Source organism: Mustela erminea, chromosome X (assembly GCF_009829155.1).
Source record: "Mustela erminea isolate mMusErm1 chromosome X, mMusErm1.Pri, whole genome shotgun sequence".
Lineage (NCBI taxonomy): Eukaryota > Metazoa > Chordata > Mammalia > Carnivora > Mustelidae > Mustela > Mustela erminea.
In genome coordinates this window covers 43856734-43875166 of record NC_045635.1, presented here as the reverse complement: position 1 = coordinate 43875166, position 18433 = coordinate 43856734, and the positions used below count along the sequence as shown (strand labels likewise).

General features: G+C 40.3%; 1 protein-coding gene across 3 annotated transcripts in view; it reads left to right on the top strand.

Moving 5' to 3' along the window:
- Positions 1–5920, top strand: part of SHROOM4 (shroom family member 4) — a 207963-nt gene extending 202043 nt beyond the window's left edge. For all 3 annotated transcript variants that reach the window (XM_032331862.1, XM_032331863.1, XM_032331864.1), the window contains 2 exons: positions 663–932; positions 2264–5920. In XM_032331862.1, the coding sequence (XP_032187753.1) occupies positions 663–932; positions 2264–2533 (540 nt within the window). In that variant the 3' untranslated portion in view covers positions 2534–5920. The remainder of the gene's footprint in view (positions 1–662; positions 933–2263) is intronic.
- The last annotated feature ends 12513 nt before the right edge of the window (positions 5921–18433 follow it).

Sequence of the window (18433 nt, the reverse complement as noted above, 5' to 3'; positions counted from 1 at the left end):
ATTAAACACTTAGTCCCTGCTAAGCTCGTTGCACATTCAATGAGGTGGGTACTGCAGTTATGCCCATTCTGCCGATCAAGAGTGTAAAAGTCCATGAAGAAATTTGCCCAAGGTCACACAGCCAGGAAGGGGGCAGAACTAGAAGTCAGACCTAGTTATGGGGACTTCAGAACCCACAGTCTTATCCAAAAGGCCTCAAAAGCCAAACAGAGAGGGGGTGAAGAGCCAGCACAGTGCCATGCACAGAAGAGGTACTTGAGTGGATTGAAGGACAATCAATGAAACCAAAGGCAAACACTTGATGACAATGCTTTTCCAACCCATGCTCTCACAAGCATTCCAATTCCTATTTATTAAGTGGTCTCAGTAAGTATTTATTAAGTTACATCTGGCAAATGAGAATTAGCCCATGGGTACCACTTACCTGATGCCAAGAAATTTGGTGGTGGCAGATTCCTACGAGATCTGAAGAAATAGGTGAGATAGAGGACTCCTGTCCAGAAAACTGGAATTTCTCATGACTTGCTCGGGTTTCCTTTGTTTCTGAGGACGCGTAGAGTCTACCATCTCTTTCAGGGATCCCAAAACAGAGGTTACAGGCACAGATCAGTTTCTGTGGTCCCCATTCTCATCCTTTGCCTTCTCCTATTGATTTCTCCTAGATACAGCTTATTGAGAGCATCAGTAGAAAACTTTCTGTCCTGCGGGAGGCCCAGCGAGGACTGCTAGAGGACATCAGTGCCAATTCTGCCCTTGGAGAGGAGGTGGAAGCCAACCTAAAAGCAGTCTGTAAATCCAATGAGTTTGAAAAATACCGTTTGTTTATCGGGGACCTAGACAAAGTGGTCAACCTGTTGCTGTCCCTCTCTGGACGACTGGCCCGGGTGGAGAATGCTCTCAACAGCATCGATTCAGAGGCCAACCAGGAGAAGGTAGAGTTGGGGTCTCTGGGGGGTTAGATGGGGGAAATGCTGTCTGTTCCTTCTCGAGCTCCCTTTTTCAAGTTTGGCTTATCTGGGACACAATAAAGCATAGTATGGGCACTGGCTTTTAAGTGCCTGGAAATTCTGGCTCTACCAACAATTAACTGTGTGACTGTGGGCAACTTAACTGTATTCTATCTCAGTCTCTTCAAAAACACACTACCTATATCTCATGGGGTTCTAAAAATTAAATTACATAATCCAGAGTATGTGGGCGGCTCAATCATTTAAGCATCTGCCTTTGGCCCAGGTCATGATCCTAGGGTCCTGGGATCGAGTCCTGCATTGGGCTCCCTGATCTGTGGGGAGTCTGCTTTTTCCTCTCACTCTCCCCCAGTGCTCTCCCTCTCTCAAATAAATAAAATCTTAAATAAATATATAACATAATACATATGAATTACTTAAAACAGGGCCTGGAACAGGGTAAAAGCTGAATGAGGGCTACCTGCCAGTGATAGTAGTAGTAGTAGTAGAAGTAGTGGTAGTGGTATTGATAGTGATAGTGGTAGTAATAGTAGTAGTGGTAGTGGTGGTAGTGGTGGTATTATTGGCGTTAGTGGTAATAACAGTAGTAATAGTAGTATTGGTACTGATGGTGGTAGTAAGAGTAGTAGTAGGAATAGTTGTGGTGGTATTGGTGGTGCTGCTGGTAATAGTAGTAGTAGTAGCAGCAGCAGCAGCAAGTTCACCTCGTTTTCTCTCTGAGTTAGAGGACAAGGTCTCACCAAGTAGCTGAGATTGGGAGTCTATCAGTTTCACAGGTTGGGCCACTCTGCATATATCCCCGACCCAAAAGTATATTACCTTTCCACACAGAAGTGGTTTGGGATACAAATTGGAATCCACAATAAAAGGCACATATACACATGCGTACACACACAGATATGTACACTCACACCTGTACACCAACACAGAGACACATACCATTTTGAAAGCACCGTTACAGTGATCTTTGTTTTCCGGATGGAAGGGGCATGAGATGGCTTTGTCAGAGCCTTCCCCTACCCAACCCTGGTGGTGGTCCATGGATGAAAGACCGTTTAGGGATGGAAAGGGGTGAATGCACATCACCCCATCCAGAATCACTGTTGTGTTCATCCTCCCTGCTGCTCTAGGAAAGAAGGGCTTTTGCATGAAGGTGGACTTCATGTAGGAAGTCTAGGGATGGTGAGTTAGCGCAGAGTGGGGAGTTGTTGGCAGCCGCTTTCCTGGTGGAGCCATGGGTTAGGCAGCTGACTGGGAACTGGCATGGCTCTTAACTGGTCTATCTGATTCCTCAGTTGGTGCTGATAGAGAAGAAGCAGCAGCTGACAGGGCAGTTGGCAGATGCCAAGGAGCTGAAGGAGCATGTGGACAGCCGGGAGAAGCTGGTGTTTGGCATGGTCTCCCGCTACCTGCCTCAGGACCAGCTCCAAGACTACCAGCACTTTGTGAAGATGAAATCTGCTCTCATCATCGAACAGCGAGAGCTGGAGGAGAAGATCAAGCTTGGGGAAGAGCAGCTCAAATGTCTCAGGGAGAGCCTACTCCTGGGGCCCAGCAATTTCTAATCCACCAGTAGACTGACATGCCATCCCTGCCCAGACACAACGGGAAGTGCTTTCAACCTTTGTTAGCAGTTTGTTAGCAAGTAGATAGCAGTTAGTTAGCAGTTTGTTCCATAGCCTCTACCTTGGACATCTGTCACTGCCCCTCACCTAGCAATGCCCCCACCCAGCTAGGAGTCCCTGAGGAGGCCCCAAACTTCTACCCTAGGGAGAAGCAAGAAGCAGAAGTGCCTGCAGCAAGGTGTGATTATACAACCACACTCTCCTTCCCACAGTTTGCATAGGCAAGCACTCACTGCACACAGAACCAAAAAAATGTCTTCATTCTCCTTGGTACCAGGACTCCAAAGACATCATGCACTCACCACCCATCCACACCACAATCAGCCTCTCGAGGCTCAGAGAGAATCTGCCTGTGTAGCTCCATCCTGCCCAAGGTTCGTTGCCCAGCCATTTCCCACAGAGATCTGAATGTCTTGAAGGTATCACTCACTAGCAATTTAAGGGCCTCATGTAAGCTTTGCAGTGGGAAGCACAGAAGAAGAAATAACACGAAACAGAATGTAAGCAAAGACTGGGAACCCCTAGGTGCCCCTGCAGAAGCTAGGCTTACACGAATCAGCTCCATTTCCACCTTCCCCAGCAGCTGATTGAGGGGGAAGGAGGCCTACTCTCTGCCCTGGCTAGTGTGGCCTTCCTCCTGTCCTGAGACTTTTGGCCTACCACATTCTGTCCCTTCCTACCTTTCCTTGCTGGGGGTTATAGGTGCCTACCCTAAGGTCTTCACGCTCTGGGCCATTAAGAGCTCCACTAAAGCTGACTTCTGGATAAACATTTCATTATTGAGGAAGGGGTTCTTTGTTGTATTTTAAATGACCTTTTGATTTTATTTATTTTTATGTTTTGATTTTTTTTTTCATTTTTATTAACTAAGAAGGTGAGAAAAGGGGAATCGGAGAGGGAAAAGTAATCCCAGAAGGAAGGTGTTTTTTGTAGATCAGCCTGAATTTCACTGAGGTTAGATGAGCAAAAGCCAAAGCCTCAAATTCTTCGCCCCTGCCAACCCCGCGAGAGCCAAAGTCTTGAATTCTTTCCCTGAAGTTTACAAGGGTCTACGAAAGGAGTTTTCACCTTGAACTCAGCTTACTTTGACCTGGCCCTATACTTTCCTTGACATCAGGATAACCATGAGCTTAGCATTCCCCAACAGGTTTAAGTTTTAAGGGTTTACCCATCTCTCTACCACCTCCCATCTAAGAAATTGGGTAGCAGAGAGTTCAGGAGATCTTCCATCTCACATTTGCTTTTTCCAGCCTCTGGCCTGACCCAGGGAACTGAAATTCATGGTAGCTAGAAGCTCCAGTCAGGGCCACCCCTTCATCAGCCACCCCCCCAACCCACAACCCACCCCTCCACCTCTGCCCAGAGCAACTTACAACCCAGCCAGGATCTTAGGCACACAAACAATGAACGCTGCTATTGTTGCCAAGGTCCTGTCCTAGAAAATTGGAAAATCCCTCAGGTGGGCGACAGCAGGAAAGGAGCTGTGACCAAACTCTAGCCTATTATCCAGCTCCATTCCCTCTTCCTCGCTCACTGGAGCCCCTGGTTCATGTTGCACAGCCCTGCCCAGTTAAGCCCTGACATCTCTTCTAGTTACTGCTGAGTTTCCCAGGGTCCTTGGAGGTGAACTGTAGCAGCAGGGATGCCTCATTCAGCCAAAGAATTTGCCAGAGAACTTTGCTACTGCTACAAATACTGCTCTCTAGCTTCCATTTCCTCTTCATTGTATTTGGAAACAATGGAAGAATATTGGCCAGCTGTGTGTCCTGAGGGGGTCCCTTGGTATGCTCTTAGTGAACTGCTGCTATCAGAACCACTGTTAAAATGTCAACCTGCCATTCTCCCCTCAAGTGGAGGAATCTATGCTATTCAGGAAGGCTGATGGCTTGTAAAGGGCTAGGCTTACCCAAGCCAAGGTTGAGGAAGGTGGGGGAGTGCTATGAATAGAGGCTGCTGTTGTCATCTTTTTTTTTTTTTCTTAAACAGGCTCTAGGATAAATAAGGAGTAAATTGAGATGTCCTGTATGGGGGGGGGGGCTTGAGGCCAACATAATCCATCATTCTAAGATTTGGGGTGGTGCTAAAGCAGCTTTTTGGGAACACAGGCACAGGGAAGAGTACCTGGACACAAAGACCACATTCTGGGTTTTCCTAATCAGCATTAGATTGGTTGTATATTAAATTTATCACTCTAGAAGTACTATTGACTATGTTATTTTTGTCCCTCATCCCACCTGAGATTAGAGTTGGAATCAGAACAAAAGGATGCTCATTTTCACCAGAAGGATGGTTTCTAAAGCACTTAATAAAATAACCCCTATACTGAGCAGTGAAGCTTGGCAGACAAAAGTCTGCTACTAAACAGGAACTAATGCCCCAAGCTACAGATGTGAATTATGGTACTTCAAAGCTGCCAGTATTATTTGAGATGCAGTGCCGCTCCCCTGTTCTCATTTCCTGGGCTCAGCCCTCTGGCAAGGTCTGAGGTGTGTAGCAGTGTGGAAGGTGGGCCAGAGGATTTCCCCAAAGAGAGTTATTGGTCCTGACTTCTATCCTCTCTCTTCAAATACTCACACAGGCCCCAGTGGGTAATAGGTTGATAGAGAGGAATCCATGCAAGGGTTACTATCGCTTGTCCCTTCTTACTCCCCTACCCCAACCCCGGGCTCTGGGTAGTTAAGTCTCCTTGAGTCCCACCAGCTACAGACTCAGCCAGGGCTTAGTGATAAATGCTCAAGGGGAACCCAAGAGAGACAGACACACTAAAAACAAGACCCCAGAAAGGAAGAGACAATGCAGAGGAACTAAGAGGATAAAAGATGAAAAAGACTTTTTCAAATCCAGGATCAGGCTCTGTTTTCCATTTAGCCCCCTGTGTCAGAAAGCTTCCCTGGGGGAACCACAACCACAGCCTGAACCCCAGTCTCCCTGAAAGTGCTGCTCTGCCCATAGCAAGTCCCAGATGGAGGAAGCTGAGCACATTTCTGGCTACTTCCTTCTGTTTGGAGCTTGGTGACTCCCACTGTCTTTGGCAAAGGAGTTGTCTATGCCAGTAACAGTTCTGTAACAGTGTATTATAGTGTTTGAAGATTAGTAGATCTTTAGAGGGGGGTGGGGCAGGGGCAATTTCTATCGATTAAGAACCAGTGTTTGTTGTACAGCTGTTGGGTGTCACCTATGCCATGTAAAGCTATTATTTTTCTGAATCTAATTGTTTCTGCGATTGTGTCCTCCACCACTCCTGTCTTGGCTGACATTGATATGCCTGCCAGATTGTCATCAAGGGTTATACTTCAATAAAGGGTGCTAAGGACAAAAAAAAAAAAATAAGATTATCTCAAGTGTTTTGACTGAGGTGATGGAAATTCTCTAATATTCTACTGAAAAATATTGGAAAGGAATTTGGTTACCTATCTATAATCCTTCATATGTAACCATCTGACCAGAGCCTTACCCACATCCCTACTCTTACCCTGGTCCCTGAGGGATAGCACTGATGATATACTATTTGTTAACCCCAGTAAAATAATTTAGAATTCAGGAAGAGTCAACAATAGGTGTAATCTTAAGGTAGACCTTAGCAGTACAGAGTCCAGTTCTGGAGTCTAGCCTGAACAGAGAGGTGGGGCACTTTCTAGACCACCTCCAGCTATGTGTTCTGTTTACTAGCATCATCTTCTACCTTATAGTCCAGTCTCACACTTTGCCTCTCAGCAACCTGAAGAGCACAGTTCTCACTGATCCACTCTCCAAGATAACCTCAAGGTTTAGACCCAAATGCACTTCAGGCAGCACCTCTGACCCTGAACTATTTCCCTCAGTATATACATCATTTTTATCCCAAGTGATCTCTTCCTATTCCAGATTGCCAGTGTGATAGAATGGGAAGTGTCCAGCTTTGGCATTAACATGAAGAGTTTGCAAGTCCTGGTTTTGCCACTTACTCTGTGAACCTATATTATATGCTCAATTTTAGAGTTTATTTTCTTATGTATAAAATGGGAATAATAATGTATATCTTGCATAGTTGTGGCTTAATAAATGAAAGCTACCAGCTGTCTACTGAGAAGCTGTTAGAAAGGCAGGATCCTGCCTCTACCCCAAACCCACTAACAACAGTCTGCATTTTAACTAGATTTCCAGAAAATTTATATGCATATTAAAGTTTGAGAAGCATTAACCTATCATAAAAATGCTCAGTACATAGTAACCTATTAGTCTAGTCCTGATTTATCTAATTCTTTATTTTGTAATCCCAAGCATATTACTGATCTTCTCATATTGCTCACAACTACCTGCCCAAATGAGTTCAACAAGACTGCCTGATATAAGGTTGATACATAAAATCATTTGTATCTCTACACACTATTAATCAACTATCTGGAAACAAAATTAAGAAAACAATTCCATTTACAATAGCATCAATAAGAACATAACACTCAGGAATACATTTAACAAAAGAAATATAAGAATTTTATACTGAAACTATAAAACGTTGAAAGAAATTAAATAAAATCTAAAAGATTATTTAGACTAAAATCTAAATCTAGTAGTTAGATGACAGTATTCCCCAAATTGATCTACACATTCAACCTAATCTTTATAAGAATACTGGCTGTCTTTTCTGCAGAAATTGAAAAGTCGAACTTAAAATTCGTATGAAATTGCAAGGAACACAAAATAGTCATAACAGTCTTTAAAAAGAAAAAAGATGGACAGTTCACACTTCTCAATTTCAAAACTTATTACAAAGCTACAGTAATCAAGACAGTGTGGTACACATACAAAGACAGACATGTAAATAAACAGATTACTATTTAAAGTACAGAAAAAAGACCTCAGGGGCACCTGGGTGGCTCAGGTGTTTAAGCGTCTGTCTTTAGCTTAGGTCGTGATACCAGGGTCCCAGGACTGAGTCCCACATCAGGCTCCTTGCTTGGCAGGGAGCCTGCATCACACTCTACCTGCTGTTCCCCCTGCTTGTGCTCTTTCTCTCACTGTCAAATAAATAAATAAAATATTTGGGGAAAAAAAAGAGGCCCTCATATTTAGGATCTGATAATTTTTGGTAAAGGTGCCAAGACAATAAAAATAGAGAAAGAATAGTTTTTCAACTAATGATGTGGGGACAAATGGGTATCCACACAGAAAAAAATGAAGTTGGACTCCTTCCCTTCACCACACACAAAAATTAACTAAAAAGGGACTATAAACCTAAATGTAAGAATTACATTTATAAAAAAACTTACAAAATGCTTAAAAGAGAGCATAGGAGTAAATCATCTTGAAATTGTGTTAGGCAAGATTACTCAGAACTCCAAAAGCACAAGTGGCAAAAGAAAATATGAATAAATTAGAGTCTATCAAAGTTAAAATCTTCTGTGCTGCAAACAATATCACCAAGAAAGTGAAAAAATAATCTGCATAATCAGAAAACTATTCACATATCATATATATAATATTAGTCTTTTATCCATAATATATAAATAACTGATACAACTCAATAATAAAAAGAAGTAAAAAATAGGCAAAGAATCAGAATAGACATTTCTCCAAAGAATATATGCAATGGATAATAAGCACAGGCAAAGATACTCAACATTAAAGAAATATGAAACAACAGTGAGATACCACTTCACACACTATGATGGGTAATGATCAAAAAGATAATAACAAGAGTTGGTGAGAATACAGAGAAATTGAAATACTCATACATTGCTGGTGAAATGTAAAATGGTGTGGTCACATTGAAAAACAGGCATTCAACACAGGCAGTAACCTCTTTGATACCAGCCATAGCAACTTTTTTTTTTTTAGATATATCTCCTCAAACAAGGGAAACAAAAGCAAAAATAAACTATTGGGACTACATCAAAATGAAAAACTTCTGCTCAGCAAAGGAAACAATCAAAAAACTAAAAGGCAACCTACAGAATGAGAGAAGATATTTGCACATGACATATCTGATAAAGGGTTAATATCCAAAATTTATAAGGACTTGATAGAACTCAACACCCCAAAAAACAAATAATCCAATTAAAAAATGACATGAATAGACATTTCTCCAAAGAAGACATACAGATGGCCAACAGACACATGAAAAGATGTTCTATGTCACTGATCATCAGGGAAATACAAATCAAATCTACAGTGAGACATCACCTCATCCCTGTCAGAATGGCTAAAATCAACAACACAAGAAACAACAGATGCTGGCAAGGATGTGGAGAAAGGGGAACCCTCTTGCACTGTTGGTGGGAAGGAAAACTGGTGCAGCCACTGTGGAAAATCATATGGAGGCTCCTCAAAAAGTTAAAAATAGAACTACCCTACCATCTGGCAATTGAACTAGTAGGTATTTATCCAAAGAATACAAAAACATTAGTTCAAAGGTATACATGCCCCCTGATGTTTATAGCAGCATAATTTATAATAGCCAAGATATGGAAATGTCCCAGGTGTCCCTTGATTGATGAATGGGTAAAGTGGTGCTTACTATATACAATGGAATATTACTCTGCCATAAAAAGAATGAAATTTTGCCATTTGCAATGACATTGCTAGAACCAGAGAGTATAATGCTAAGTGAAAAAGTCAGAGAAAGACAAATGCCATGTGATTTCACTCATATGTGGAATTTAAGAAACAAAAAAATGAGAAAAGGGTGGGACAAGAGAGAGGGAGGGGAAACCAAAAAACACTCTTAACTATAGAGAACAAACAGATGGTTACCAGAGGGGAAGTGGATGGGGTGTTGGGTAAAATAGGTGATGGGAATTAAAGAATGCACTTGCTGGGATGATCACTGGGTATTGTACTGAAGTGTTGAATCACTGTATTGTACACCGGAGACTAATATAACACTGTATGTTAACTAACTGGAATTATAATAAAAACTTAAAAAAGATAAAACATAGCATGAAAAAAAAACACACGTACACAAATGTTCAAAGAGTCATTACTTATAATAACTGAAAAGTGAAAACAATCTAAATGTCCATCAATGAAGAATGGATAAACTTTGGTCTAGCCATACAACAGATTATTATTCAGCCATAAAAAGGGATGAAGTACTGATACATACTGCAACATGGTTGAATCCTGAAAACATTATGCTGAGTGAAATAAATCACAAAAGACCACATATTGTTGATTCCATTGATAGGTAAAGCCTAGAATAAGCAAATCTATAAAAACAGAAAGCAGATTAATGCTTGCCAAGGGCTTGAGAGCTGGGGAGGATGAGCAGTGGCTGCTAATGGGCATGGGGTTTCTTTTTGGAGTGATAGACATATTCTAGATTGTAATCATCATTGCCCAACTCTGTAATTGTACCATAAACCACTGAACTGTATACTTTAAATGGGTGAGCTGTATGATATATGATTTCTCAATAAAGGTGTTAAAAATAACTTTTGCTTATTTTTCAGTCTCATTCTTCTTGACAAAGTCTGAATTGATGGTAAGCATGTAGTTCATACCTGAGCCCAAAGGGTACAATATTCACACCATTTGAATTTGGGAGGGAATTTTTCATCATATTCTTCCCTTTCAGGCCTGGCAGACCAAGCAAGACAAAGAGTAAGAGTAGTCTTAGCTCTGTCTCATGACTTTAGCAAGAATAAGATGGATAGGCCCTATTGGAAAAGAGAAACAATCTTTCTAGGCAGGTAGAGAGGTTAAAAACTTCATCTCTTTAGGCAAATAAAAAGGTTTTAAATCCTGATTCCATCAACTTACCATGTCACCTTATAAATTACTTGACCCTCTCAACTTTTGCTGTAAAAGGGGGCTAGTAAAAGTACCATCTAAAGTGTTATTATGAAGATTCAATGAGATGGTCCATGTGAAACACTGAAGATAGTGCCTGCCATACAATAAATATTCAATAAAGGTGAGATGCTAGATTTATTATTTTTACTGAGGTGAGATTAAAGCAAAAACAATACAAGGAAAAGTAAAGTGCCCTCAGGTTTGGAGTCAGACAGCTCTGTTAATATGACCTTGGGAAGTCACTTCATTTATAAAGCTGTAGCTCCTCTGTAATAATAAAGGTAATAATTTTCCTCTAGGGAGGCAGTTTTTAAAAATGGACACTGGAATCCACACCACTTGGGTTTGAATACTGGCTCCACCACTTACAAATTGTGTGACTAAGCATATATAACTTCTCTGTGCCTGAATGTCCTCTACTGTCAATTGGAGGTGACAAAATACTTACCTCCTTGATCTGGTGTGAGGAATTATTGAGTTAATCCAAGTAAAGTACCTAACACAGAATAAGTACTCAATGAATATTAACTATTATTATAAAGCTAAGATAGGAAACAAATGAGACCCTTAGTAAAGCTGAACGTGTTGTTGGTCCTCAATAAATGGTGATTCCCTTCCTCAGCCATTCTTTCTGTGCCCCAAGTCAAGATTTTTTGGACTTGCAGGGGAAATGTTTCAGATTAGAAGACAGTTTTGGCAATCTCAACACTACCATCTGATGGGAACAGCATCATCTATTATCTGCTGGCAAGATGACCACCTACATTCCTAAGAAAATACCCCATTCATAAGAGTAGGGAAAGAACAATTTCACCTGTAAAATACTTGGGCTTGAATTTGAGAATGGTTTAAGGAAATCCTCTTCTCAAACCCCTCTTTAGATTTGGAGTCAACTAAAGTATTATTGAGTTGCTTACCTTTCACATATCTTCACTTTTACTCTTTTCGAAGTCTGAATATACAATTTTTTAGCAAAAATTCTCATTTAGGGCGCCTGGGTGGCTCAGTGGGTTAAGCCGCTGCCTTCGGCTCAGGTCATGATCTCGGGGTCCTGGGATCGAGTCCCACATCGGGCTCTCTGCTCAGCAGGGAGCCTGCTTCCCCCTCTCTCTCTGCCTGCCTCTCTGCCTACTTGTGATCTCTGTCTGTCAAATAAATAAATAAAATCTTTAAAAAAAAATTCTCATTTAATTTTTACGATACCTCTGTGGCTTGATGTAGCAACAGTTTTGTTTGTCAGCTAAACAAAAGGGATATAAGTGCATAATGCCATCCATTCATTTATTCTACCAGTATTTCAGGTACGGTTTTATGCTCAAAAGATTCAGAAGTAAACAAAATAGGCAAAGTGCCCACCTTTACGGAGTTTCTCTTCTAATAAAAGAGACTTACACAAATACATAATATTTTATATATAAAAATATACACACATATATAATCATTGTATACTCTAGTGCATCAAGGCAAAACAGATTTTCCCTTGATTCCACAGCTATTAGCAATAGGGTAACTTTTGGTACCACAATAACTAAAATATTTTTACATTAATTTCCAGCAGACATATTCTTATTTTCTCACTAAATGGAATTTGTAATGGGATTTTTTTAATTAGCAAAAAGACGGCAAAACCCTGTCACTGAAGGAAGTTGGATTTAAAGATAGTTTAAACATAAAGGTTGAATTCCATCTTGATAATGACAACAACTCATATAACATAGAAATATTACCCATTTTGGTTCAAACATACCACAGGCTAAAGAGCTCTGGCAAAAGCTTCTAATTGGGCAGTTTATACCCTAACAGATCATGCTCTATTTGTCAACTGTTTAAGTTTCTTAAATATGACCCTTCACCCAGGATTTGCTCACTGTTGTTAACTGAGTAAAACTCATTGTTTTGAATTCCCATTTTATTCCCAGCTACTGATTTTCTATCAAAAAAGAGTAATTAATGGAACTCATTTTCTCAGGTGCTGAATTGGTTGTATTTTGTGCCATTGAAATAATTTGGGAAAAGGCCATGAGTGAAAAATCTTTCCACTTGAAAGTGTTAGGTTAAATGTGAATTAGGTTAAATGTGAATAAGTTAAAGTTCTGGAAAAAAATAACAATTTGTATCCTGATTTGTCCACATTTTTGATAAATGTAAAGCAGGAGAGGAGCAAGATGGCAGAGGAGTGGGAGACCTAAATTTCATCTGGTCCCAGGAATTCAGCTCGATAGTTACCAAACCATCTGACCACCTACATACTCAACAGGAAACAGAAGAAAAGAATAGCAACAATTCTATGAACAGAAAAGCAACCACTTTCTGGAAGGTAGGATGTGTGAAGAAGTGAATCCAAGGCAATATACAGGAAGAAAGACCGAGAGGGAAGGGAGCCTCCATCAACCATCTATTGGCAAGTGATAGAGCAGCAGAACACAAAATCAGAACTTTTAGAAGTCTTCTCCATTGAGGGACATCACTCCAGTGGCTAAAGTGAAGGGTAGAATCCTTGCTGGGACAGTGTGGTCTCCAGGCCCTCGGGGTCACAGAAAGACCAGGGGTGCCTGAGTGTGGCAGAGCTCCCAGGTAGCAGAGCAGGGAAGCCGGCTGCAAAGACGGAGCCAAGGAGTGGACTCTCTGTTCATGATCCCAGGCACAGTCAGGCCACTACTCTTCAAACAGGGTCCCCACAAGTGGCAGACCCAGGGAGACCAACCCTTCCTCCACCAGGAAGAGCAGTACAGGAGCACAGTGCAGGAATCTGCTGGGTTCGGAGACCCTAAGCGGAGCCATGTGCCAGAGATAAAAATGCTCAGTCATAGGCTGGGTGAGCATGGAGTATGGCTGGAGACCAGGGAGACAGGAGTGATTGACTGCTTTTCTCTGAGGGCTGCTTTTCACCGAAGTGGGGGGCCACCAAGCTCTTGGCTCCTCTGGGGCTGGAGATTGGGAGGCTGCCATTTTCATTCTCATCTTCCAAAGATGTATGGAAAGATTTCAGGGAACAAAAGCTAAAAAGAGAAAACCCAAACAGATTACACAGCCTGACCCCTGGCAAGGCAGTGCAATTCCGCCTCAGGCAAAGACATTTGAGAATCACTGCAACAGGCCCCTCCCCCAGAAGATCAGCAAGAACAGCCACCCAAGACCAAGTTTACCCATCAGTGAGAACTGCAAAAACTCCAGTGCTAAGGGAATACAGCACATAGACTTCACGGCTTTTTTCCCATGATTCTTTAGTCTTCCAAAGTTTTATTTTTTAAATTTTCTTTACTTTTCTCTTTTTCAATTTTTTGAATTTTTCCTCTTTCCTATTTTAACCAACATCTTATTAATAACCTTTTTAAAAATCTGTTTTAATTTTCATTTTTTTTTAAAGATTTTTATCTATTTGACAGACAGAGATCACAAGTAGGCCGAGGGGAAGGCAGAGAGAGAGGAAGGTAAGCAGGCTCCCCGCCGAGCAGAGAGCCCGATGCGGGGCTCGATCGCAGGACCCTGGATCATGACCTGAGCCGAAGGCAGAGGCTTAACCCACTGAGCCACCCAGGCGCCCCAGTTTTAATTTTCATTTTTACAGTCATATTCTATCCTTTCATTGTATTTAACCTTATTTTTTGTATATATGATTTCTTTCTTTAAAATTTTGGCATATTATTTCTTCTAACAGACCAAAATATACCCTAAATTTAGTGTATGGATTTGTTCTAGTCGCCCACCTGATCACATTCTCTCCTCATTTTTGTAATTTTTTTTCTTTCTTTTTTCAACCAACATCTCATCAATTCCTTTTTTGAAATATTTTTTTAATTTTCATCTTTACGGTCATATTTCATCCCATCATATTTACCCTTATTTGTGTGTGTGTGTGTGTGTATTTTTTCTTTCTTTAAAATTTTGGGAGGCAGTTTCTTTTTTTTTTTTTTAAAGATTTTATCTACTTATTTGACAGAGAGAGATCACAAGTAGGCAGAGAGGAAGGCAGAGAGAGAGAGAGAGAGGAGGAAGCAGGCTCCCTGCTGAGCAGAGAGCCCGATGCGGGACTCGATCCCAGGACCCTGAGATCATGACCTGAGCCGAAGGCAGCGGCTTAACCCACTGAGCCACCCAGGCACCCGGAGGCAGTTTCTTTTAACAGACGCAAATACATTCAAAATCTAGTGTGTGGCTCTGTTCTATTCACCAGCCTGCTCATATTTTTTTTCCTTTCTTTTCCCCCTAGTTTCAGTATCTTATGATTTGTTTAGTGTACATTTTTCTAGGGTTATTGTTACCCTTTTAGAATTTTGTTCTCTTATTCATCTATTCTTCTCTAGACAAAATCACAAAGGAGAAAAGCTCACCTCAAAAAAAAAAAAAAAACAGGCACAAGAGGTGGTACTACCTGCTAGGGACCTAATCAATATGGACCTTAGTAAGATGTCAGAACTAGAGTTCAGAATGATGATTATAAAGATCTTGCTGCACTTGAAAAAACCATAGAAGATACTAGAAAATCTAGAGAAGTAAAAGAACTAAAATCTAACCAAGTTGAAATTTAAAAAAGCTATTAGTGAGGTGCAATTAAAAATGGAAGCTTTTACTGTTAGCATAAATGAGGCAGAAGAGAGAATTAGTGATATAGAAGACCAAATGATGGAGAATAAAGAAGCTAAGAAAAAGACAGATAAACAACTACTGGAATATGAGGGGAGAATCTGAGAGATAAATGATACCATAAACTGCAACAATATTAGAATAATTGGGATCCCAAAAGAGGAGAGGGGGACGGAAGGTATATCAGAGCAAATTGCAACAGAGAACTTCCCTAATTTGGGGAATGATACAGGCATCAAAATCCAGGAGGCACAGAGAACCCCTCCCCTCAAAAGCAATAAAAAATAGGTCCACAAACTGTCATCTAATAGTAAAACTTACAGGTCTCAGAGACAAAGAGAAAATCCTGAAAGCAGCTCAGGACAAGAGGTGTGTAACTTACAATGGTACGAGTATTATATTGACAACAGACCTATCAACAGAGATCTGACAGGCCAGAAAGGACTGGCATGGTTTAGTCAGAGCTCTAAATGAGAAAAATATGCAACCAAGACTACTATATCCAACCAGACTGTCATTGAAAACAGAAGGAGAAATAAAAAGGCACCAGGACAAACAAAAAGTAAAAGAATTTGCAAACACCAAACCAGCCCTACAGGAAATATTGAAAGTAGGTCCCCTAAGCAAAGAGAGAGCCTAAAATTAACATAGACCAGAAATGAATAGAGACAATATACAGTCCCAGTCATCTAACACTGACATTTTTCACAGAGCTGGACCAAACAATCCTAAAGTTTGTATGGAACCAGAAAAGACCCTGAATTGCCAGAGGAGTGTTGAAAAAGAAAACCAGGGGTTCCTGGGTGACTCAGTGGGTTAAAGCCTCTGCCTTCAGCTTCAGGTCATGACCCCAGGGTCCTGGGATTGAGCCCCGCATCTGGCTTTCTGCTCAGCAGGGAGCCTGTTTCCCTTCCTCTCTCTCTGCCTGCCTTCTTAACCATACTTGTTATTTCTGTCTGTCAAATAAATAAATAAAATCTTTTTAAAAAAGAAAAAGAAGAAGAAAACCAAAGCTGGGATCATCACAATGCTTTTCAAACTCTATTACAAAGTTGTGATCATCAAGACAGCATTGTACTGGCATAAAAACAGAAACATAGATCAATGGAACAGAATAGAGATCCCAGAAATTGACCCTCAACTCTGTCTATGGTCAACTAATCTTTGATAAAGCATGGAAGAATATCCAAAGGAAAAAAGACAGTATCTTCAACAAACTGCATTGGGAAAATTGGACATCCACAAGTGGAAGAATGAAACTGGACCATTCTCTTACACTATGCACAAAGACAAACTCAAAATGAATGAAAGACATCAATATGAGACAAGAAGCCATCAAAATCCTAGAGAATGCAGGCAGCAACTTCTTTCACCTTGGCTGCAGCAGCTTCATGTGAGACACATCTCTAAAAGCAAGGGAAACAAAAGGAAAAATGAACTATTGGGACCTCATCAAGACAAGAAGCTTCTGCACAGCAAAGGAAACAGTCAACAAAACTAAAAGGCAACTTACAAGGAACACTAAGTTTTGGAACACTGAAAAAAATTAAATTAAATTAAATGGGCACCTGGGTGGCTCAGTGGGTTAAAGCCTCTGCCTTCAGCTGAGGTCATGATCCCAGGGTCCTGGGATCAAGCCCCACTTTGGGCTCTCTGCTTGGCAGGGAGCCTGCTTCCCTTCCTCTCTCTCTACCTGCCTCTCTGCCTACTTGTGATCTCTGTCCGTCAAATCAATAAGTAAAATATTTTTTAATAAATTAATTAGTTATATTTAAAAAATAATTCTTGGTTTTGTTTATCTTTTCTATTGTTTTTCTGTTCTTAATTTCACTCATTTTTGCTCCAGTCTTTGTCATCTCCTTACTTCTGCTAACTTTGGATTTAGTTTGTTTCTGTTTTTCTAGTTCCTTGAGGTTCTTTATTTGAGATCTTTCTTTTTTTTTCAATGTAGGCATTTATCACTAAAAACTTTCCTCTTAACACTGCTTTTGCTGCATCCCATAAGTTTTGATATATTATGTTCCTATTGTTAGTCGTTTCAAGATTTTTTAAAATTTACCTCTTCATTTCATCTTTGACCCATTGATTGTTTAGGAATGTGTGTTTTAATTTCCACATATTTATGAAATTTCCTTTTCTCTTTTTATGGGTTTATATTTTTGTATCATTGTGGTTGGGAAAGATACTTAGTATGATTTCAATCTTTTTAAATTTTCTAAGATTTGTTTTGTTACCTAACATATGATCTATCTTGGAGAATGTTCCATGCATGATTGGAAAGAACTTATGTTATATTGTTGTTGAAAAGAAGAGTTTGTTTGTGTGTCTGTTATTTGGTCTAAAATATAGTTTAAGTCCAATTTTTTTATTGTTTTTCTCTCTGGTTGATCTATTCACAATTGAAATTGGAGTATTGAAGTCCCTACTGTTATTATATTTTTGTTTATTATTCCCTTCAGATCTGTTAGTACTTGCTTAATATAGTTAGGTCTTCCAATATTGGGTGCATATATATTTACCTTAGTTATATACTCTTGATGAATTGACCTCCTTATCCTAATCTATCTTTATTACTATTTAACTATTATGACCTTTTTTTTTCTCTTGTTACAATTTTTGATTTAAAATCTGTTTTGTCTAAGTATAGCTATCTCTACTCTCTTTTGGTTTTCATTCGTGTGGAATATCTTTTTCCATCCCTTCACTATGAGTCTACATTTGTTCTTATAGATGAAGTGAGTCTCTTGTAGGCAAATATAGAGTTTGGTCTTGCTTGTTTATTTTTTTATTCATTCAGTAACTCTATGACTTTTGATTGGAAAATTTAATCCATTTATATTAAAGTAATTATTGATAGGTAAAGACTTGCAATTGGCTATATTACTATATAGTATAGTATTATATAGCATTACTATACTATTGTTTGCTGGCTGTTTTGAAGCTCCTTTGTTCTTTTTTTTTATTTTACTATCCTTCTTTGTGAATTGATGGTTTTCCATATTCCTATGCTTTGATTCCTTTCCCTTAATCTTAAAATCAGCTTAAAATCTTATAGAATTTTGGGGGAGGAGTCAAGATGGCAGAGAAGTAGCAGGCTGAGACTACTTCAGCTAGCAGGAGATCGGCTAGATAGCTCATCTAAAGATTGCAAACACCTGCAAATCCATCGGCAGATCGAAGAGAAGAACAGCAATTCTGGAAACAGAAAAACAACCACTTTCTGAAAGGTAGGACTGGTGGAGACGTGAATCCAAAGCGACGGGAAGATAGACCCCGGGGGGAGGGGCCGGCTCCCGGCAAGCGGCGGAGCAACGGAGCACAAAATCAGGACTTTTAAAAGTCTGTTCCACTGAGGGACATCACGCCAGAGGCTAAACTGGGGCGAAGCCCACGCAGGGTCAGCGTGGCCTCAGGTCCTGCAGGGTCACAGAAGGATCGGGGGTGTCTGAGTGTCGCAGAGCTTGCGGGTATTAGAACGAGAAA